General features: G+C 47.2%; 1 protein-coding gene across 7 annotated transcripts in view; it reads left to right on the top strand.

Moving 5' to 3' along the window:
* Window positions 1–390: 390 nt before the first annotated feature.
* The window catches only part of LOC139575936 (protein CBFA2T3-like), a 66,789-nt gene continuing 44,162 nt past the window's right edge, over window positions 391–23,017 (top strand). The window contains exon 1 of one of the 7 annotated variants that reach the window (XM_071401415.1): window positions 391–1,582. In XM_071401415.1, coding sequence (XP_071257516.1) covers window positions 1,365–1,582 — 218 coding nt within the window. In that variant the 5' untranslated portion in view covers window positions 391–1,364. Of the gene's footprint in view, window positions 1,583–7,760; window positions 9,406–21,760; window positions 22,091–23,017 lie in introns of those variants that run through there. The other 6 variants (XM_071401417.1, XM_071401418.1, XM_071401414.1 and 3 more) reach the window with 6 other exon arrangements.

Genomic DNA, 23,017 nt, shown 5'->3' with positions numbered 1-23,017 from the left:
GCCCTGCTGGAGCGCGCACACACACACACACACACACACACACACACACACACACACACACACACACACACACACACACACACACACACACACACACACACACACACACACACACACACACACACACACACACACACATATACACACACACACACACACACACATATACACACGCCACTGGGACAACAGAGCAGAGAGGCCAGGGCAGGGAGGCACTTGGCATTTGGACTGACTGAACCACAGTGAGTGAAGACAAGACCCTCAGCATCTAACCAGGGGGTGAACAAACCCCCCTAAGGCCAGTATCAGTGGGGGGCAGAGCTATCCATAGGGTGCAGAGTTGGGGGTAGGGCTGGCTGGGCGGAGGGAAGGAGAGGTGAGGGAAGGGTGTAGGGAGGAAGTGTTAGGAACAGGAGGAGCCCTGTCTGTGTCCGGAGGGAAAGGGAAAACAGCGCTGCCCAGCCTGGCCTGGCCACAGACACAGCTGGTTCCTGCCAGAGGAAGCCCCAACGGAGGCCGAGGCCTGGTGTCTACCGCTATCACAACCCAGCAGCACTGTTTACCTTCCCCTGGGGAACCACCCCTTTCACACGGTGGGGACAGGACTCACACACAGACATATACACACACAGTGTTACAGATGCACACAGTCGCGGCTCACACGGGCGCCACTGCTCTGCTTTCCCTGTGTGGACTAGAGGAGGGTTCAGGCCAGTGCACTGCCCCACAGCCGGAACAACGAGGAAACGAGGAGCCACGAGGCTAGCTGACCTCCCCCTGCCACTCACACACACACACACACACTGTTACCTCACACACTCCTGTTGAGTGAGTCGGAGAAAGAGAAGGAGAGAAAGAGACTACTGGGTGGAGAGAAAGAGCATCGGACACAGATAATTACACAAGTCTGGTGGCGTCGCGATCCATCTGAAGTGACGTGTCGTGGACGGAACAAAAGTATGAGGTAAAGGGAGAGTCATTTGAAGACTGTGTTAGCTGCATAAAGTTAAAAGGAAGTCCAGTTTTTTTTCTCTGTCTGGCAGCCATGTGATCTGGCTGTGCTGGGCTCATGTTCTAATCATGAGAGCCAGAGGACTCACTCTGTGATCTCCCCAGGCCTGGATGAGTCAGTCAGTCAGTCAGTGGTCAGTCAGTCAGTCAGTCAGTCGGTCAGTACCCTGAGCACACAGGAGAAAGGACATCAACCCTCCGGTCTACACACTGACCACAGAGAGAAAGAAAGATAGTCCTATCAACTTGTGTGGTTTAGTGTGTCCCCTGACCAGTCGAGAGTTCTAAAACACACAGAGGACAGGACAACGTTGTGGATTACTGCTGTGGGAGGGGGGGGGGGGGTGCAGAGCATGGCTGCCGAGGTCCACCTGGAACGGCAGAGGAGGTCTGACCTACAGAGAGACTCAACCTCAGCCTCCACCTCGGCCAATTTGAGCGCTCCTCCCAGGGTTCCCACGGTGATGCTGACCAGTCACAGGGGGACGCTGTGCAGATGGAACCCTCACAGGCTGGAATCTGGCAAACCCAACCTGGCAACCAGGAGCCACCGCACAGCCAACCAAGGTAGGTGGTGATCCTTTTCTGTGTTATGAGAGGTACTACAGGCTGTGCCTCTGTTGGCAGCGCGCTACAGTGACGAGTGATTGTGGAGAAACTCCTGCTGTCATTTCTCCTCATTAAGTTGGAGTGATTGATGTGTAATCAGATTGTGTTGAGTTAGCACCACATGCTCCAGACAAGACATGGAAATTAGCTTCCTACTGTAGCTCCTGTAACTATGGTGAAACGCTTTACCAACTGTCACTTGATTTTCAAGGTCAAAACAGACCCCAACTTGTTTTCATTACTGAAAGCATAGTTTGCTGTCAAAACCCTACACTGTAAAGACATTAGAAGTCAGTGGCACATATGTCCAAGTGGACTGGGAGGGAAAGGGGTTCAGGCTGGTGAGGACCTGAGGATGGGGACTTCCCTCTGGGCTTCCCCTGGCAGCTGGAGGGGCACACTTCCCTTTATTGTGTTTCTGAGGGGCTAGGGGGAGGGTGGAAGGTGGAGGGTTGGAGATGCTGAGTGAGGCTCATTCATTGTCAAGCCCAGGTCAGGACCCCGAGAGACACTACTGACCCCATCAGGGCTGTTAGTTAGGTTAGTGGGGTCCCCTCCCCTCCCCTCACTTCCACATCCCTCTCCTGTCTGCTAGCTTCTAGCCGTCAGACCAGCACACTCAACAGCATCACTGGCTAAGGGAGAAATATGGTGTAACACAAAGGAAATGGGAGAGTCCTTGTAATCTTAATCTCATACTTTCTTCCTTTCTGAAATCCACTCTTTCAACACTGAGAGGAGAGGATCGCTTGACTGTTTTCAAGCACACGCTGTCAACAATGCAAATGAAAATCTGGTAATTGATTAAAGTAGTGTAAAAACTGGAGTAGTGCCTTTAGGTAAAAACTTCACAAATCAGTGAGGCCAGTAGCAGAGAAATGCATTAAAAGCATCAGACATTAAAGCTGTACTTTATAGACTCTAAATATTTAAAAGGGGTGCCGTCTTAGAGGAGGACTAATACCCAACATAGTGAATTACCTGCGGCAGCTCCCATTTCTAGGCAGTAATGAGCTTTGTGAACATTTCAGTGATAAGCACTCTATAATTAGGCTTAGTCATAAGCATCCCCTGTAATTCTCTGATAAAAACCCAGCAGAACTGAGGTAAACGCTGGCTCCATCCGTCAGGCTTGCCTCATGTTCCAAGGAGGTACCCATGTCCCTATAAACAACACTCTTTGTCTGATCAAGTAGTTTACCTGTTTGGGGGGGGGGGGTTGTACCGTTCAGGCATCATAATGGTAATGGTCTTGTGATATTTTCTATGTGTGTGTGTGTGTCTGTGTGTGTGTGTATATGTATGTGTGTGTGTGTGTGAGGCGTTATGAGACGCGGCGCAGGCTTCCTGTGAGGGAGCAGATGTCGCAGGGCTCAGGCACAGCTGCGGCGGATGATAACCGCAGTGGCAGGGATATGTCGGCACGCTGGCTCCTCTCCCTGTGTCTTATCACCGCGCATACAGCACACAGCACACCACAATGAGGAACTGCCGCCCGCCAACACCAGCACACCCTCACAGCCGGCCCTGAGAGAGGGGAGGGCAGGGGAAGAGAGGGGGGAGGGGGTAGAGGGAGCGAGAGAGGGAGGATGGAGGGGTAGACTGAATCTAGACAGAGACTTTGAGGGAAAAGGTGGAATGAAATCACAACGAAGCTTTGGATTATGCCTATCATAGGTTTCATGAACGCTCAGCTCTTCCTGATCCTCCATGGCTAGAGAAAGTCATACTGTATGCTTTATGTGCATGAGAGACATTTATGTATTTACAGTGCACACGGTCCAATGGCTACTCGTGTGTTGAGGACATCTGGCTCCAAGGTTGACATATATTCTACCCTACCTCTCTGTCTCCATCAACAACCTTATCATCCTCCATTACACAACCGGATTGTATTACATATTGGTTCTCTTAATCTCTTCACAGAGATGGGTATAAAACAAGGATGATGGGGGATGGGTCTGTGACGAATATCATCGTGAAAAGAGAGACATAGAGGGAGCGAGAGAATGTGAGAGAGAGAGAGAGAGAGAGAGAGAGAGAGAGAGAGAGAGAGAGAGAGAGAGAGAGAGAGAGAGAGAGAGAGAGAGGAGGGGGAGAGAAGGGGGGTAGAGAGAGCAGTTATTCTCTCTATTTCCTCTGCACCAGCTTTGCGGTTTCTGTGAAGAACAGATGTACACTACGTGATACAGTGCACCATGCCCCTCTCCTTGCTATCTTCAGTCCCAGCACTACCAACTGTCTGCACACACACATTCTCCCTCTCTCTCTCTCTCCCTTGCATGCCAATGTGGACACAATCGCTTGCCTGAATACATGCGGATGCATTCAGGTGCAAAGAGAAAACAGGGTAAATTGAGAACTTTCCACTGCTGCCCACTTGACTTTCTCTCCTGTTCCTGCATCCTGCTCTTTAGTAAACACTTCACTTTAACGAGGTGCTATTTCCTGGTCCTTTAGCAGGGCTGGTCACCAGCCACCACTGACCTCAGGGTCTCCTCTTTCACACACACTGAGATAAGCATAGTACAGTGTGTACTGTTTAAAAAGAAGAGAGCGTCATTTTCAGTTCAAATTCCCATCATGCTTCGATGGATTGAACGGCCACTTTACTGCACGATTGCAAATAGAATGTCAGAGGGTCTTTGGATGCAATTTGTAAAACCAGCATCAAACATGTGCTTGACTAGACGGAGCAATGATCCGTTGCGCCATGCTACATTACAGCACAGGAGCTCTCTCGTTCTGTGTTTTCTATTCTCCGGCATCATCTGATGACTTTAAGACGGTTCACAACGCTAACATAAAAGCTGTCGGATAACACACAGCTTCCACGGTCATATCATCTCAAAATATCAAACTTCAATGTGAATATTTCTACGGCGAAAAGCTTTCGCTACATCTGCAATAACATCTGCTAAATATGTGCACGTGACCAATCAACATGAATTTGATTTGATTTCACATTCCCATTGCCACACCAGTGCAATGGGTTGCACCAGAAAGTGTACTAACAAATACACAGTATAATCCTGAGCGTGTTACGTTTTTCATTTAGAGGGAAAGAGACTGTTTTGTTTTAACCGCTTCTACCCAAAATAATTTACTTTTACATTGCTGCCTTTAATGGCAACTCAATAACAGCGTCCACTGAATGTGGATCCAAGCAGCAGAGCACAATGGAGCTGCGTTCCTTTCAGACGAGAGGCACAGCGGCCTTATCTCTTTTCAACACGCCAGCCAGCCTGTGACTGGAGCTATAGGAAAGGATTTACAATATGTGAGTGGAGGAAATGCTCCAGTCCAGACCTCTGTGAATTCTCTCCCTGTAGAGCCTCCGCTGCCCCGTGTCCCCAGTCTGTCACAGAGACCTTCATTACCATACCTACACAATGATCAACCCCTCAATCTACCCTGCGCATCTCAGACCAGTCCTCCACCACCATCAGATACAGGCAACGCAACGAGGTGGAGAGAACAAAAGAAAGACAGGGAGAGAGAAAGAGAGAAAGAGAGAGGAGACAAAGCCAGGTCATTTGTGTTCATTAATGCCATCAAAGGGAAGTCGGGGTCTGAAGACGAGTGTCAGGAAACGAGGGAGTTCAGTTCATTGAGAGAGATAAATATAGTTCCCACCTTGTGTTTCTGTTGTGGGGATGAGTTATCAGACGCGCCACATGGAGGGTCATCCCATCCAACACATCACCCAACAAAAGACAAAATTAAGAAAAGAATGAGGGGCTGTCATTTGGGGAGCTGACAAGCCGTCTGCCCGTATTCCCAGAGGAGAATAGCACGCCGTCAATCATAATGCTATCATGGTGACAGGATTCCTTCTTGGTTTCACCCCATGCCCCACACACTGTCACTCATGGTCCCCCCTACCCACCCATCACCTCTCCAACATCCAGTATTATTTTTTCTAATTAAACAAAAAGACCTAGGTAAACATAAAACGTAAAGATATTCAATCAAAAACATACCGTTACGTTCAGTTGTACACACGCACGCGTACACACACACACACACACACACACACACACACACACACACACACACACACACACACACACACACACACACACACACACACACACACACACACACACACACACACACACACATACAGTGTGTGGCCCTCAGATGGACCTGCAGGACCAGCACAGGCAAGGCTATAACTCCCCAGCAGAAGAGAGAGAGAGGGGCTATAAACACTCCATCAAGTCCTGGGACGATCCACCATCCATCTCCTTGACAACCCAAATCCCAGGATGCCACATGGAACCCCTGATAGGACTCTGATGGGTTACTTGCATTGGGGAATGTGTGAGGGTGTGAACGCGTGTCTGGGGGTGTGTGTTTAATTCTCCCAGCATTCTAAGCCCAATGCAGCAGTAATAGTGTTGGTGTCTGAATTATTAAAACAGCCAAGGTAAATATTGAGAAATTGTTTCTCTTCAGAAATGCATGGATTGGTGTATATACAACACACAACTAGCTCTCTCTCTCTTTCTCAAGAAATCCTAGATATTTTAGAAGAGACCTGGCCTGAATATGTTTCCAAATCTGAGTGAGGCAGACAGAGCTGTAGGATCTCTGATTCATCTTAAGGCTGCTCACTGGATGGATCAGACTTTGATATGGTAGATAGAGAATCATAGCAGCTGCCATAAAGAGAAGAAAAAATTGCAATGGAAAGTACTGTACAATATACCTTATCAGTTCTCCCCCCAACTGAGAGCAATAATTTTAGGCCACAACACACTCACTCACTCCAGTCCCTTATGCTTGGTTATAATGGCGGATAGAGATCCCTGTTCCTACTGGTTTGCTTATGGGTCTGTGGCCATTCACTAATCATATCAATTATCATAAAGATTATCATTGTGATGGATTACCTCCAACTGTATAACCTGTTTGACATCTGAAATGGTCAGTAATACACAGAAACAACTCATCCCCTTTAGACAGTTCCCCTTACCTGTATCTGAGAGGACACCTCACACTCCGGACACCTGACAGGCTGGTGAGACAGGACACACTGGATAGCAGCTGTCTCTGTGTACTCTTGACTGACTTTGTTTGTTCTATAGACATAGTAGAGGTTAGGAGGAGAGTGTTTGTTTTGTCTTCAGTAGGCTACCCCTCTTCCTCTGTGTCTGCAACCAAGCGTAAAGGGCACACAGGTGTAGAATTCTCAGCTAGTGAAACCAGATGAACCTGGCAGATATGACGTCATCGTTTTAGCACAAAGTTTTTCAACTATGGCGCGCGGCGGTTCAACGCATCAATAAATGAGCACCATTTACTTTTAGAATTTTTCAAATTGCCGGTGTCTGGGAGCTACAATTGGGATAGGCCACTGTGCTAATGCAAATAGGCCTACATGGTAAACTAGGCATTGGTATTTGTGGTAAACGCAAAGCCATCATATGTATGCAGATAGGCCAACTGCCTATGCCATTACAAAAAATACAGCATTAACTCAAATACACACACACACTATGAGGATGTCGGATGGAATGACCGTAGAACAGTCGCACTATGGTGTTTGCCTGCAGATTCTGGAGGTGCAAATCCAACCTCTGACTATATTATTTTTACAGACACCTTTCAGCCAAAATCACCTTTTGTGATAGCTACTGCACACCGTATTCAAAAAATATATTTTTGTATCTATATTGTTGTCTATCACTTGTATTCTTTGGTGAAAATGAATAAATACTGTCTTGACCATATAGTAACCTCGTGCCCAGGCAAATTGCGCATGGGTGAAAGTGTCTTGGGAACAAGATTAGGCCTCCCTAGGCTAAAGCAGAAATCTTGTATTTATTTTCTACCATTGTCTATTGAGAAGTAAGAGGAAAATGTCCACTGATTGTCAAGCGTCTGAACGAGCAGTTAATTGTGAGGCCATTGGTAGAAATTATGAGATGATGTTGATGGCATTGCATGGAGAGATTGCCTAGGCGACGAGTGAGGTGGTTTTAGAGCTGGCGTCTGCTGATGTGAGGAAACAGCGGCCCCCTTGGGTAGACATGGGGAAAATGATTCTCTATGGGGAAAATGTCAAGACAATCTAGAATGCATACCTGGTATTATAGCCTACTGTAGGCGCCCGTATTTATACTTTATCAAACCCCCCCGACCATTTGATGTCGGCTATATCTCCTAAACTAAAGTATGGAATTAGGCTAACTTAACACTAAGCTACAAATATTCGTTGTTTCTTTGCACATAAAATAGGCCTATGACAGTGAAGAGAGTTAATAAATACAATCGGGCTGAAGTAAAAACCTCACGTGGGGAATACATTGTATTTCTAGAATTTACAAAAGAACATGATGTAACTTCTGTACTTGTTTCAAGTATAAATCAATAGCCTATATGTGTGCACAGTGTGTGTATGTGTGTGTGTGTGTGTGTGTGTGCATGAGGTCATAGTTTCATGAGTTTCAATATGCGAGAAAAAAATTGACTATATGGAGATAAGACGCGTGCTGTCAATTGTCAATGCTATTGCAGCATCGAGCAGAAATGTGGCTGTCAACTCGTAGGTCTGAAGAGAGAGAAAGAGAGGGAGAGAGAGCGAGAGAGAGAGAGGTTAGGAGCTCCGTACGCATCCTGCTCCAGATGGCGATTTAAACACAGACAGAAGGCTACAGAGGGATAGAGAGAATCACAAGACTGCACACTAGACCCGCGAGCTCAAAATAATCGAAAACTACAGAATGAACCAAAACACGAAATGAGCGAAAACAAAGACAACCATTTAGGCGCTCGAAATATGATAAAAGATTTTTACTGACTGGAGTTGACAACAGCATCTCAAGCCAATTGTTTCAGTGGAATGAGCGGTCCTATATGCCTGAACAGTTGGATCGGTTGGCAATGACGGTCTGAGAAGCGTGGTGTCTGCTGAGCAAAACCGAGTGATTCATTCAGCTTTGACATGATCAAACAAAGGGAGACTAATTTTACGGATGTATAAAGACTTGATATTGTAAAGTAATTTGGACGATTGTGTGCCAAACAACGGTTTCAAAGTCGTCTACCGAGGAGTAGCATTTGGAACAAGCGGATCCATGCCCAAATGAATTTCATATTTTTACGTTGGATGTAGCCTACCGCGCGCATCGGACAAGGATTTGTGAAGTAGCCTATTTTCTCTGACAATTTTAAGATAACACAAAATATTTATATTTTGTATCAGTTTGCCGACGGTGAGCACAAATGTTAATACATAGCTAAATCAACTATCACTGTGGTTTCTTTACTGTATTAGCCCATCCTTGCTAACAGAAAATGAGATCTAAAACAGCTCACATTTAGATAACGAAGAGAAGTTGTGATTCCCCCCCCCCCCCTCAAAATCCAGATAAACTGTTGGTTTTTACCATCGAAAACGGACAGTAGACCAAAGACTTCTATGTACTAAAGGATCACAAATCTCTGTCTAGCTTTGCGATATAGTTTTCAATTTATATCTAAGAAGTGAATTACCTCATAATTTATTGAACCGAAAAGTCAACAACACCGCTTTGAATCCAAAGGAAACAATTTTTTTTTTGTTTGACTGTAAACGTGTCGAATTGATCATTTTTTTCTCGCTCAATATCTTTCATTATCAAAGAGAAGGAATAACACCTTTGTGAATGGTGTTCAATATCTCCGAAGGCTTTATCCTTTCTTCCAAATAATGAGGATCGGGGCGTTATAATCGTCATTCTTTGGTTTGGATTATCTTCGCTGCAATTACCTCAGCCTGAACCCGACCTTCACAAAGTAAGTCACACTATTAGGCTACATGTTTATTGCAAATTATAAATTATAGCCTACTGATTGTGTGCTTGTTTGATGCGAGAGAGACGTTTGGACACGGTTGCTTCTGGCATGAAGCACATATTGCATTTTATTTTGTAGCCTATTTTGTACTCTTGAATTTTGACACTTATTTTATGAACTATAGGCGAGGCTAGATGGTGAGGTTTGGTGATAATCACTATTTAGCTAGGTAGCATAGCATGGTAAAGACGTGATTTTACATGTCCCTGATGTTAATATAACTGCATAAATTATTATGCAGATCTTTAATTATAACCAATACTCTTCCTATATTATGTTAAATAACATGTAAAAAGTTAGATTTTCAAGGGCAATAATACAATTCCCTTATCGATTAGAAATAATGTGTTATTATACCGTTTTTCTTGACTTTTTTGCATAAAGTTGTTGACTCCTACTTTCGTTGTTCAGGTTTTCCGCATTGTCAGCTATTTTTACAGGAGCTTTCATTCATGTTATTAAACAGTAAACATTAGTGTTCAGTATAGTTTCAGTGCTTCCCCATTGATGGCGTTGAATCAAAATGTTTCCATATGAATGGTTTTATTTTGACACTGCATTCGATGTGGCCTATTGGATGGTGGTTCTCTTATTTGGAAAAACATAAGATTATAGGCTAAAACAATTGTGCTGATGTAGAATTTGTGATGAAGAGGCAACAATGTATCAGCCAAATTGAAAGCATTGTAGCTTCAATAAGCCATATCAGACACTTGATAAGACAACTTTTCATATGTCTATAATATTAATGGTAAACTAGTATAAATAACTAGTAGGCATATTTCATCTCAAACAACAGAGAAGTTAAAACGTTTATACGTCGATATAAATACAGGCTATGTATTTTAGCACATTTCCTAGCAATGTTTGTTTATAGCAAATGTGGGGCCATAACGCGTCTGCCTTCCTCTGGATCCAGGTGGTGTTTAGATAAATTCGTTCTCCCAGATATAGTAGGCCTACATTAATGAAACTAACGGCACATGATGTGGTGTTTTTGCTGGTGCAGATGAGAGCGCGCGAAACTCCTTGTGTCATGGAACATGGAGGCGTAAATATACAGTTGTTGGGTCGGGTTGTGGTTTTTAGGGCTTTGTACTCTAGCGTCTCTCGTGTCTTCTTCCCGTGGTGGTACCTGTACCTCACCACAACTCCCACATCAAAGTACTGACTGAAAGTAGTAATGCGTTTGGATCGTAGGCTTAGGCCTTGGTTTTGTTTTGATATCTTGTGGGCGCCTTCCTTGAGTGATACGTGATTGAAGGAAGGATGCATGTTCAAAGTATTCGGACCAGGCCCTGCCCTGTTGTCACAAATCAGAGGAAGGGCCAGTAAATAACCTACATCTCATGGGCTGTGATATATTATTTTATTATATATATTTATACTATATTATCATGTGTTACAGAGGCACGGTAGATTATATATTGCACACAAACTGAATGGGCCAAACCATTTATAGAAGCCTAGGCTAACATGTGCACATAACCTGGAATAACCTGATCATCTCCCATGGTGTGAAATTCTGGAATAGGTGGCCTGGAATTGAAAGGCCTCTCTCACCTCTCTTCTCCCCTTTAGCGGTGCACAGGTGAAAGACAGCTGGCCGCACGTGAACCACCCTCAGCCCATGCACTTACGCCGATCTCTCATCTCCTGGGTGTGATGATCTGACTCCACAGTGGGTCAATTGCCAGATATTCAATTCACAAAAACGGCGCCTCTCAGTTTCAAGGCCAGAAAATGCAATATGGAGCTGGTGTCTGTGCCAGCCAGGATAATGAGTGAGCAGAACTGTATTGGGCGTCAGAGAGTAGAAGAAGAGCACATCGATGAGACAGCCTATTGGCATTGCTGCCAGACAGACAAAGTAACAACATTGCTCTAGCCTAGTGAAAGACAAAATGAATTGGGTTGGAAGCAATATTATTTAATGAAACATCTCAAACGAAATACAATTAGAAGACATTCTAAACTAGATATACACTGAGTATACCAAACATTAGGAACACCTTCCTAATATTCGAGTTGCACCCAACCCCATTTTGCCCTCAGAACAGCCTCAATTTGTCGGGGCATGGACTCTGCAAGGTGTCGAAAGCGTTCCACAGGGATGCTGGCCCATGTTGACTGCAATGCTTCCCACGGTTGTGTCAAGTTGGCTGGATGTACTTTGGGTGGTGGACCATTCTTGATACACACAGGAAGCTGTTGGGGGTGAAAAACAGTTATTCAGTTCTTGACACAAACCGGTGCGGCTGGCACCTACTCACATACCCCGTTCAGAGGCTCTTAAATCCTTTGTCTTGCCCATTCACCCATTCAATTGAGACATACACAATCCACGTCTCAATTGTCTCCTCCCGTTCATCTACACTGATTGAAGTGGATCGAACAGATTACATCAATAAGGGATCATAGCTTTCACCTGGATTCGCCTGGTCAGTCTATGCCATGGAAAGAGCAGGTGTTCTTAATGTTTTGTATACTCAGTGTATGAAAGATGAATAAATATAACTTAAAGAAAGATTACTCTGTGTAGATGACTCATCTTGGCCAAAAAGTCACTCACTTGAGCCTGCACGAACTCTGATATCCATCAGTGGATTCTTCTCTGTGAAAACAGAGGACATTTTCTCTGCAGGACATCACATGAATTTACTATTTAATTGGCCCTGGCGGTAAAGATCAGCTGAATAATTGAACAGCTGATAATAGACAGACAATAGATGGAGAGATCCAAAGGTGAAACCACACTACAGCCATTCAGCATTACCGCACATTACCACCAAACATCCCCCCCGCCCGCCACTCTTCTCCAAAGTCAGATGTCCCCACTTCATCATTAAGTGCCTCTCTTAAAGAAAACCATTCATTACCCCACTGGAGTTTATTCCGTCTCTGCTACTACCACACTCGTATGGATGTCTCCCTCCCGTTTAATGGGCAGACGGAAAAATACCACAGGAGGAAAAAAATGTTTTTTAAACGAGATACGTGCTCTTGTGCCAAAGCCACATGCCAATAGAGAGATGTTGTAGTGCAGTGATGGAGTCTCACCGGCCTCCTCTGGACAGAAGCAGAGACGCAGACCATGCAGTGTGTAGCTCGCTGGCTGCTGCCGGACAAACACCAGTCCTCATAGACCCTAAGAGCCCCACTTTGAGGCATCATAACTCACCCCACAGTGGTAACAGAAACATATTGAAGCTATGACCAGGGGGTTATATACTATTATAAACCGGGTGGTTCGAGCCCTGAATGCTGATTGGCTGAAAGCCGTGGTATATCAGACCGTATACCACGGGTATGACAAAACATTTACTTTAACTGTTCTAATTATGCTGGTAACCAGTTTATAATAGCAATAAAATGTAATAAAATGTGATTTGCATACTGTATTTAAAAAAGAAAAATACAGATTATTTGTGACATTCACTTAGTTACACAGGAGAGCGTCCTTATTGGTCACTCATGGCAGGGTAGGCCATGTTGTTTGTTGGTGATAGTGTCTGTTGCCTGGTCCCCGTGCCGGTTGGTTCGCCAGGTGACAATGTCACAGCACAGTGACCTGCAGCCAGAGTGTGGTGGGGAGTGTGGTGGGGAGCATGGTGGGGAGCGGGGTGGGGAGCGGGGTGGGGAGCGTGGTGGGGAGCGAGGTGGGGAGCGTGGTGGGGAGCGGGGTGGGGAGCGTGGTGGGGAGCAGTGTGGGGAGCGTGGTGGGGAGCGGGGTGCGGTGGGGAGCGGTGTGGGGAGCGGTGTGGGGAGTGGGGTGGGGAGCGTGGTGGGGAGCGGGGTGAGGTGGGGAGCGTGGTGGGGAGCGGTGTGGGGAGCGTGGTGGGGAGTGTGGTGGGGAGCGGGGTGAGGTGGGGAGCGGTGTGGGGAGCGTGGTGGGGAGTGTGGTGGGGAGCGGGGTGGCGGGCTTGTGCATGTGACAGGTAATTATTGTAATTTGAGTGCGGGCGGTGCAGGTGAAGTTGGCCGTCTTCTAATTAATGAGAGGAGCAGATGGCAGTGGGCGGGAGCACGCAGCCGGCCGGCAGAGTATGTGTGTGTGTGTGTTTGTGGAGGGGAGAGGAGAGAGGGTCAGCTGGTCAGCAGAACACACAGACACCTGGACTCACAGGCCAAACGACAATTGCCAGAGCCATCATCCCTGAATACGGCATATACTGTACTGTGCACAAACGCACCATAGCAACACTCACTACCATGACAACAGGATGACTAGATTCTCATCTGTGTAAAAAATAATCCATTTCATATGCGTGTATGCACATGTAGTATAATGTAGTTCTGAGTAACCTATTATAGAGAGTAGAGACAATAGTGTATACTAAATCTAAGTAGGAGATTGGTCAGCATAAGTATATGGGAGGCATTGAGTATAACAGTGAATTAAGAACACAGCAAGCAACTCTGCGTGGGCTGATTTGCCCAGTGCGCAGAGGCTGCGGTTTGTAAGCCACCTGTGTGTTGTGTGCAACAGTGGATTTACCGTGAATGTTCCACTGTCCTGGAATCCCAACCTGTAAGCAGCCGGCAGATTACCCTGTGAACCTAATTCCTATAATGCATTAATACTATTGTGCAATTACATGACCAGGGTACCACCCGAAGAGGCTACGCACCAAGAGACTGCATGCACACAGGTCAGAGCTGTCAGGGTGTGAGCACCCAACTGTTTTGATGTATTTGTCTGGTATCTCACACACAGCTCTGTCCTCTCCCATGATTTGAACATTAGCGGCCAAAGAGCGCGTTCAAGTGCCAGTTACGTTCCCAGGGAGACGAAATTCATCTCGAACAGAGAAATGCTTTCTTTGGACGAGCTAAATAAGAAGTACAGGGCTTTTTTTCTCTTTTGTTTATCTGGCAGCGTCTGGCCATGATGAAAAGTGCAGCAGCTGAGAAATCCATAATCTTAGGTAACGTGTGTTTGTGTGTGTGTGTGTGTGCGCGCGTGTCTGTGCGTGTGTGTGTGTGTGCGCGCTCGTCAGTGTGTGTGTGGGTGAAGATAGATGCAGACCGAGACATTGACACTGAGATAGTGTTTTGGACTGGATCGTGTCTCAAATCACTGGGTTCTGAGATCGACAGTGAAGTCTTGTTCTCTGGTAAGAGTGATAAGGGCCATTGTTCACGTGTATTATATAACTGTACATATAGTTCTGCAATGTGGATGGAATATATTTTAAAACCCCATGGAGGCATGCTGGGACATGTTTGCGGGCCTCTGTGGGTATCTCTTATTGCCCATTGAAGGGGGCAGGCTCCAGCCTTGGGAACCCAAGCTGCCTGTTGGGGTGCCAGTGAGCCCATAGTGATGGGTTCAGGCGCAGGCAGACCAGCGGTCGATCGCTATGGTTCCCTCCCTGTTTATCCGTCCAAACAGTGGGAAAGACTCTGGCGTTGGGAGCCCCAGTGTGTTCCACATGTGTTTGACATTACTGTGACATGGTCTCTCAGGGGAGAATCAGAATGTCAGAGAGCAGAGGAGCCGTCCAGCTCCCAAACATCTGGAGTAATGAGGAACGCATTGGCACCGCAGTGTGGGAGCTGAGAGTTACGTCTAAACCACATGCACGCACACTATACACACACTATACACACACACATATATATATACACACACACAGACACAGACACACAGCGCCCACACGGATACACACTCTCACTTGTTACAGAACAAACATATGCTGTACTATACTGTACTTTCACTCAAAACAAGATATTCTGTGCATACATTTCCTTTGTGTTATTATTACACAGAAAAGGGGCCTCTCTTATTTCCCATGGTACGGAGTGTAGCGTTACAAGAACCATATCACATTTGCTAAGAATTGTTTTACTTTGAGAGAAGATATAAATCTCATCTTAAACGTATTATTTTAACCTTGTCGTGTCTCCGCAGGATAAATGCTTACGGTGAATTGTCCTCTGATTGTTTTGCTGATCTCAGGTGTCAGAGCTGAGCTTTCCTGTTTTAAGAGGAATCAGTCAAAATGATTATTGTTGTGTTTTGGATGAAATTAGCGCTCAACGGCGTTAGTAAAATAGAGAACACATTAACAAACCCCTGATTTGAACCTTGCACCTCAGACACAGTATTCTCTTTTGTGACATTGAATAACCAAGGGGTGTAGTCTGTGAACGCAGATGGATTGTATCACTGACACTGACTTCATTATGAGAACTGAGCCTGTGAACTGGCGACAGCTATAGCCAAAACACTCATGACAGAGAGAGAAAGAGAGACACTTCATGTTAAGCCTCCCTCCCTCTTCCCAACTTCCCATAGGATATGCAGATTAGGGACAGACACAGGAAACACGCTGGAATAATCTGCTGTAGCACTGAGCAATTTTTAATCAAACATACAGCGGGGAAGTTCATATCGCTGCTCCACACTCTGATATAATGAGTTCCTCCCTTTTCTCCCGCCTCACCCTCAGCCAGCCCCTTATCACAGAGAGAGAGAGAGAGAGAGAGGGGAACGCTGACTGGAGATAGAGTTAAAGTTATTAAGTGTTCACCCACACTCCTCTCCACAATGACTTTAAAGGCGTCTGGAAGGGGGCTGATGGGGGCTGTGGGCTCAGGCTGGGATTGGGGAAGGAAGGCAAGTCAGACGATCATGGGGATATGGCCTCTCCACATATTTGTGGAATTAGAAAGCTGTTATCTCGTGGAAACAGAAGTTTTGCCACAGATGGTTCCGCCATTCTTCAAATGGGTTTGAGCCGAGTGCCGTTGTGTTCCCGGTTACTTATGCAGACCTTAATCTCTCGCCCAGCCTCCCTAACTCACACCCTCACATCCTCTACTTAGGATGTGAGGTGCTGTATTGTTCCTAAACTGTTACTTCACTGGGAGAACATTTCAGTTCCCACACAGATCAGGGATTTAATATGAAATGTGGAAAGAGGGGCGAGATTTTATTGATGTCAGAATTTTGGGAGAAAAAAAACTAAAGTGCTTCGAGGGGGGGCCTATCTGTCCAAGGAAACCTTAGGGCTGAATCCCTGCAGGGGGACTTTGATTTAGGGGGTGGGGGGCTAAAGTTCTCCAGCAGTCTCTGAAATATCCGGAGAGAGGACAGACAACACAGTGGTAATACCAGTGAACGAAGGAGGCAGATGGGCAGGAGGGGGGGAAAGAGAGAATAACAAAGGGATAGTGGAAATGAGGAAGACATTTACAAGTTGGAGAGAGAGCCAGAGAGACGGGGGGAGATAAACAAAGACATATGAGGACACTTTCCCCAGAGCAGAGGGCCAGCGTTCTGAAGGAGTAGAAGAGACAGTGGTGAGAGAAACCTGGACAGACGGAGGCAGGAGTTAACCCCGCAGTTGCCGTAGACTAGAAGATACACAGGCAGGAGGAGCATCTCTGTGTGGATTCTCTGTCTATGCATGACGGTGAGCTAGGGGCTAGGCCTGTATCACCACTGTGTGAATGGAAGCAGGTTACTTTAATTAGCCTATTAGCAAACACTATTACCTTGCCAATTATAGGGCCATCTATATGACTGCTCCCTCTCACTGTTTTTTTGGGGGGGGGGAAATAGGCCCTGGTTTGAACGGTGGATTCCAGCCGTCAGTCGGGTCCCAGAGGAAACACTGGTATTTATTTCAGGAGCTTCCAGTGCTGCCTGCTTCGGGCTAAATGGAGATTTGCGGGGGAGAAGCTGTCAAACCTTCTGTTTAACTTGTCACATGACTCCCCTGATTGGAGTCCCCACGCAGGCGGGTTGCTACCTATGGGGTGGCGGTGACGGAGAATAGCAGAGACACAGATTACCCGCTATGTGTCTGCCTCCCCGCTAATGTCATGAGCTATTGTGCATGTGCCTTGGGGCAAACGAAGTGGTATGAGATAGGGAGTCACAGACCGGGGGGAGCCCTTACAGAGATGGAGATGGTGTCAGTGGTGACAGACAGAACAGCCGTTTAGCTCTGAATGAAATACATGATTCCAGTTCTCAACATTGCCGACTGAGAGGAGGTGAGAACAGCAAGACTTGATGTTGCTTCTTTGGTCTCTTAGGTGCCGCTGTCAATTGGCTGTTTGTGCTCGCTGTGCGCAGACACAGAATGAGAGAGAGGAACGAGACAATGGGCCTTCACACGTCCACTGATTCAAAAACTGTATAAAAAAAATATATATATAAAAAATGAACACACTCAATGTGTTAGACGGAGATGGACAGGCCATGTGTGGTCAGTCGGGAGGTGGGTGTGTCAGGGGGGGGGTAGGTTTGTGCTCCGTATAGCAGCGACGAGCAGCAGTAGTGACGCAAGAGGCAGAGCAAACACAGCAGGTCTGGGCTGCAGCTGACCAGAGAGAGAGGAGAGAGAGAAACACACAGAGAGCGGAGACGGCAGCTGTCAGACCCCCGTCCCCGTTCCCATCGCACACCTGTCACACAGGAAGTCCGGGCCTGCCACCGTTTCCTGGATACGCCTCCTCAGCCAAACACACTCTCCTGCTGCCTGCTGCAGCCTCTAGAGCCTCTAACACATAGATTGAGAGAGAGAGAGAGAGAGAGAGAGAGAGAGAGAGAGAGAGAGAGAGAGAGAGAGAGAGAGAGAGAGGGGAATGCTGACTGGAGATAGAGTTAAAGTTATTAAGTGTTCACCCACACTCCTCTCCACAATGACTTTAAAGGCGTCTGGAAGGGGGCTGATGGGGCCTGTGGGCTCAGGCTGGGATTGGGGAAGGAAGGCAAGTCAGACGATCATGGGGATATGGCCTCTCCACATAGAGAGGGGCATCTGGGAGCTGAGAGAGCGAGCATTATGAGGGCTCTGAAGGCATCATTCATAACAGCCAAACAAAGTGCATAAGGCCCAGGGGAAACCAATCTATATTGGTACCTGACGCAAACGTTTCCCATGTAATCTCACTGACATCGCTCTGAGTGTGAAGGTCTGGACAGATAAGAGGATGGTGGTGCTCTGTGACAGACTGAGAGCAGATCACTGGACAGTATGGACCTCTTCTTTAACTCTCCCACAGAGACAATGGCCCCCATGCCCACACTTATGTGAGGAATATTCCCACGCTCGCTCACCCTTCCCCTCCCCATGACCAATCTGAACTAACCCAGATGTACAGCTCGCAGATGGACTCACACTCTCACTACATGTCTCTCTCTCTCTCTCTCTCTCTCTGTCTCTCTCTCTCTCTCTCTCTCTCTCTCTCTCTCTCTCTCTCTCTCTCTCTCTCTCTCTCTCTCTCTCTCTCTCTCTCTCTCCCTTCGCTCTCTCCCTTCGCTCTCTGCTCCCAGTTTGGCTCAGGCAGGAAATGCTAGAGTCCTGTACAGGAAGTGATGTCATACAGCCCCGTGGCAGATGGTTGATGGGACAATGACGACGAGGCAGCCAGGCTGTTAACAGCAGCCTGAGCGTCAATGTTGTCATTGGCAAAGTTCTTCTTTGTTTTTGTCAGGATTGTCAAGGCGGGTCCTCAGGAGGGCTCCTCGCCCTATTCCCAAGCCACCCTTCATGCTGCCTGTATGCAATTAACAGAGTAATTAAAAGCTTGATGAGCTAATTGGTGTTCGTTGAAGCTGCAGGTGTTTTGATAGGGGAGCTTGTTTGTGTAAGTGCACAGTATAAACAGATTCCGATCGAGGGTAATTTTTGGCACGGTTTTCCCCCATAATTTGAATAGTATGGGTGTTTAGGGAAAAGCAAGGCCATTACCGTTACTGTTAAATAGGCCAAAGTTAGGCAACGGTAATGAAATTGTCATAAATCTTAATCATAACATAAATAAATAAAAATATTCTAAGTTGTTCTGGAAAGGTATTAAGTATCAACTCAATTTGGGGAGAAACAGAGAGCGAGTGAGACAGAGAGAGAGTGAGACAGAGAGAGAGTGAGACAGAGAGCGAGTGAGACAGAGAGAGTGAGACAGACACAGAGCAAGAGAGAGACAGAGAGAGTCACAGAGAGAGAGAGAGAGAGAGACACACAGAGAGAGAGAGACACACAGAGAGAGAGAGAGACACACAGAGAGAGAGAGAGACACACAGAGAGAGAGAGTCACAGAGAGAGAGAGAGAGAGAGAGAGACACAGAGAGAGAGAGAGGCTGAGGCTGCCTCCTGTGAGAAGGAGCAAAGGAAGATAACTTCTCTGAGGAACTGGGCCAAATAAGTCCCCCTATCCTCCCTGCACCCCCCTCTCCTCCCTGCATCTCTCTCTCCTGTTCCATGTCTTATTTTTTGCTTCCCCTCCCTCTACCCAACCCTTTCCTCTCCACCTCTCTTCATCTCTCTGTCTTTCTATGTCTTTATAGTGTACTTTATATATCCCTGTGCCTTCCCCCACGCTCTCTTCTCTCTCTCTCTCCGCCATGTTGTGGTGTTTTTCTCTGTTCTGCTCTGGGTCCTCTCTCCCCCCCTCTCTCTCAGCGTTAGCAGATGTGCTGGTGACGGCTGTGTGCCCGTGGCGCTGGCGGGTCCCCAGGTGGCGGAGATGACAGTTATTGATGTTCAGGTGTGAGCTTTTTACAGTGGGCCTGGAGCCTCTTGCCAGCCAGCCAGCCCCACGCACTCTGAGCGCCGTCCCCTACTGAATGGGTCTGATAGAACCGCAACAGCAGGAATACAAACAATACAGCAACAAGTCCACCTGAGAATTTATGGTTTAGCTGCTTGTGAGCACACAGCTGTGGACTTGTCTGGTACGATTGGAAGTCCAGCTTTTCTTCCATTTTGTTGTGTTGCCAGTATGAGTAGAAGCTTGGTGCAAACTGCAGAGGCCGTATTTTTTGTTCAAATTATGATGTTGACGGGTCCAAACAACAGGCCAGTTAGTTCTTGTTGGTATGTGTGTGTTTGTGTGATTCCCTCGGAGTGGCCGCACACTCGTCTCTGTGTCTCGGGCCGGTGCCGGTGCCAGTGCCCAGTGCCGTCCTAATACACTCCAGATGGGCCAGGCCGGGGAGTTGTTCTTGGCACGGCCCGTCGCGGCAGAATGTCACAAATACTTTCCTTTATTTAGGAATGGCTCTGGGTTAGCGGCTGGGGAGAAAGGGAGGGAAGGAGGAGAAGGAGAGAGGAAGGGAGGGAGGGAGGAAAAGGAGAGGGGGAGGGAAGAGAAGGAGAGAGGGAGGGAGGAATGGTGGGGAGAAGGAGAGAGGGAGGCAGGGATGGGGGGGAGAAGGAGAGAGGGAGGGAGGGATGGGGGGGAGAATGAGAGAGGGAGGGAGGGATGGGGGGGAGAAGTAGAGAGGGAGGGAGGAAGAAAGAAACAGAGCTCCATGGAACATCTGGATTTTATTAGCAGCCATTGGGAAAATGTGAAAAGGACGTTTTTTTCCCTGTGAGTAGCGATATGCTGCATGTAACCACTTCACTGCCGAGGGACGCCCTCCCCGAAGAGAACAGATGGCCGCTAGACTTCAATACAATTATATCAATAACAGTCATCACTGACGTCAGCGCCACATGACAGGCACACGAAAGTGCGGAGGGGCAGGGAACCGAAACTTGTCTCGCAAGTGCTGTTGTGTTGGGTGGGAAGGAAGCCGCCTCTGAAACGCAGGTCCCTCGTCAGGGCGTTTTCGTCACCATCACCCTGAAGTCTCCCTCTCCCTCACAGTTCAAATCATCCCTCTCCATCAACCCTCTCTCCCTCACAGTTCAAATCATCCCTCTCCATCAACCCTCTCTCCCTCACAGTTCAAATCATCCCTCTCCATCAACCCTCTCTCCCTCACAGTTCAAATCATCCCTCTCCATCAACCCTCTCTCCCTCACAGTTCAAATCATCCCTCTCCATCAACCCTCTCTCCCTCACAGTTCAAATCATCTCTCTCCATCAACCCTCTCTCCCTCACAGTTCAAATCATCCCTCTCCATCAACCCTCTCTCCCTCACAGTTCAAATCATCCCTCTCCATCAACCCTCTCTCCCTCACAGTTCAAATCATCCCTCTCCATCAACCCTCTCTCCCTCACAGTTCAAATCATCCCTCTCCATCAACCCTCTCTCCCTCACAGTTCAAATCAAGAGCTGGCTTTTCCACCAGCCCGCCAATAACATCACATTACCCAGAAACAGCAAACAGAGAGGGAATGGAGAGAGGTGGAGGAATAAACAGTAATGTAGTCAGTAAATGAATAAGCACAAAGACGTAAGGGAATACACACTGGTGCACTGAACAATTCAGAGACTAGGAGTCCTATTTAAACATAAACAGAGAAGTAGAGAGTAGGGAGTAGCAGTATTGGTTCCTTGTTTTCCATGTTGTTCTACCTGGCCATGCCTCATGTCTCAGACATCTGAGTACTGTATCCGCTGTCTCTGACTGGTGCAGACGAGGAGAGAGCGGATCTCTCCTGTGTATTAGACCGTTTTACACTGACCCTGTCCGGGTCTGGCCTGGTCAGCTCGTGTCCTCTGCCCAGTAACTCAGTGGTAACTAGGTCAGCCCAGGAACCAGTGTGTCTGGCCTCATCCCTCTCTGCTCTCCTCCTCCTCAGATGGATGAATGGAGTGTCTGAGGACCTCCTCCTCCTCCTCCTCCACACAGCTGGGGTCTCAGCCATTACACACCACATGGGTCACCGCTGCACTGCCGCCACACCCTAAATGGTTTTAACATATATTCTGTGAGTTATTACTGTATGCGCTGTGAGGCTCCTGCCGTCGCTCAGTCTAACTTTTCCTATGTTGTCTATCTTTCATTCCACACAAACACACACACACACACACACACACACACACACACACACACACACACACACACACACACACACACGTTCACACACACACGTTCACACACACACAGGTTCACACACACACGTTCACACACACACAGGTTCACACACACACACGTTCACACACACACACGTTCACACACATGCATTTTCTCCCTGGGCCTTTCAGTTCTCGATTTTTAAACAGACATTTATTCCCCACTGAATGTTTGTTTTTACTAAACATATTTGTTCAGCCCAGTCTGTGTAGCATCGCAGTGATTCTCAAGTAACAGGGTAACGTTTGTATTTGTTTCTGCTTGTTCCGTGCTTGTACATTTCTGTGGATGGGGCTGGTGGTGTTCTCTCTCCCACCATGTCATTAGTGAACCTAAAGCCTCTGAACTCTAAATCAGCTCAAGATGATCCCAAGTCTGGTTTCTAACACACACACACACACACACACACACAGAGAGTGAGACAGAGAGAGAGAGAGACAGACAGAGAGAGACAGACACAGAGAGAGAGACAGACACAGAGAGAGGCAGACAGAGAGAGAGAGACACAGAGAGAGAGAGAGAGAGAGAGAGAGAGAGAGAGAGAGAGAGAGAGAGAGAGAGAGAGAGAGAGAGAGAGAGAGAGAGAGAGAGAGAGAGAGAGAGAGAGAGAGAGAGAGAGAGAGAGAGGCAGATTGGTGGCTGGGCTGTCTGCCATTCAGACAAGTTGACTGAGTTCTCCCAGCCAGGAGGACATTTACATCATCATCACAGCCAGGCTCCTCCATCCAGCATGTCTGATCACTATCTAACCCACTATCCCTCTGCTCCAACATCTCCCTCC

Source organism: Salvelinus alpinus, chromosome 5 (assembly GCF_045679555.1).
Source record: "Salvelinus alpinus chromosome 5, SLU_Salpinus.1, whole genome shotgun sequence".
In the NCBI taxonomy this organism is placed as follows: Eukaryota; Metazoa; Chordata; class Actinopteri; order Salmoniformes; family Salmonidae; genus Salvelinus; species Salvelinus alpinus.
This window is presented reverse-complemented; position numbering and strand designations above follow the sequence as displayed.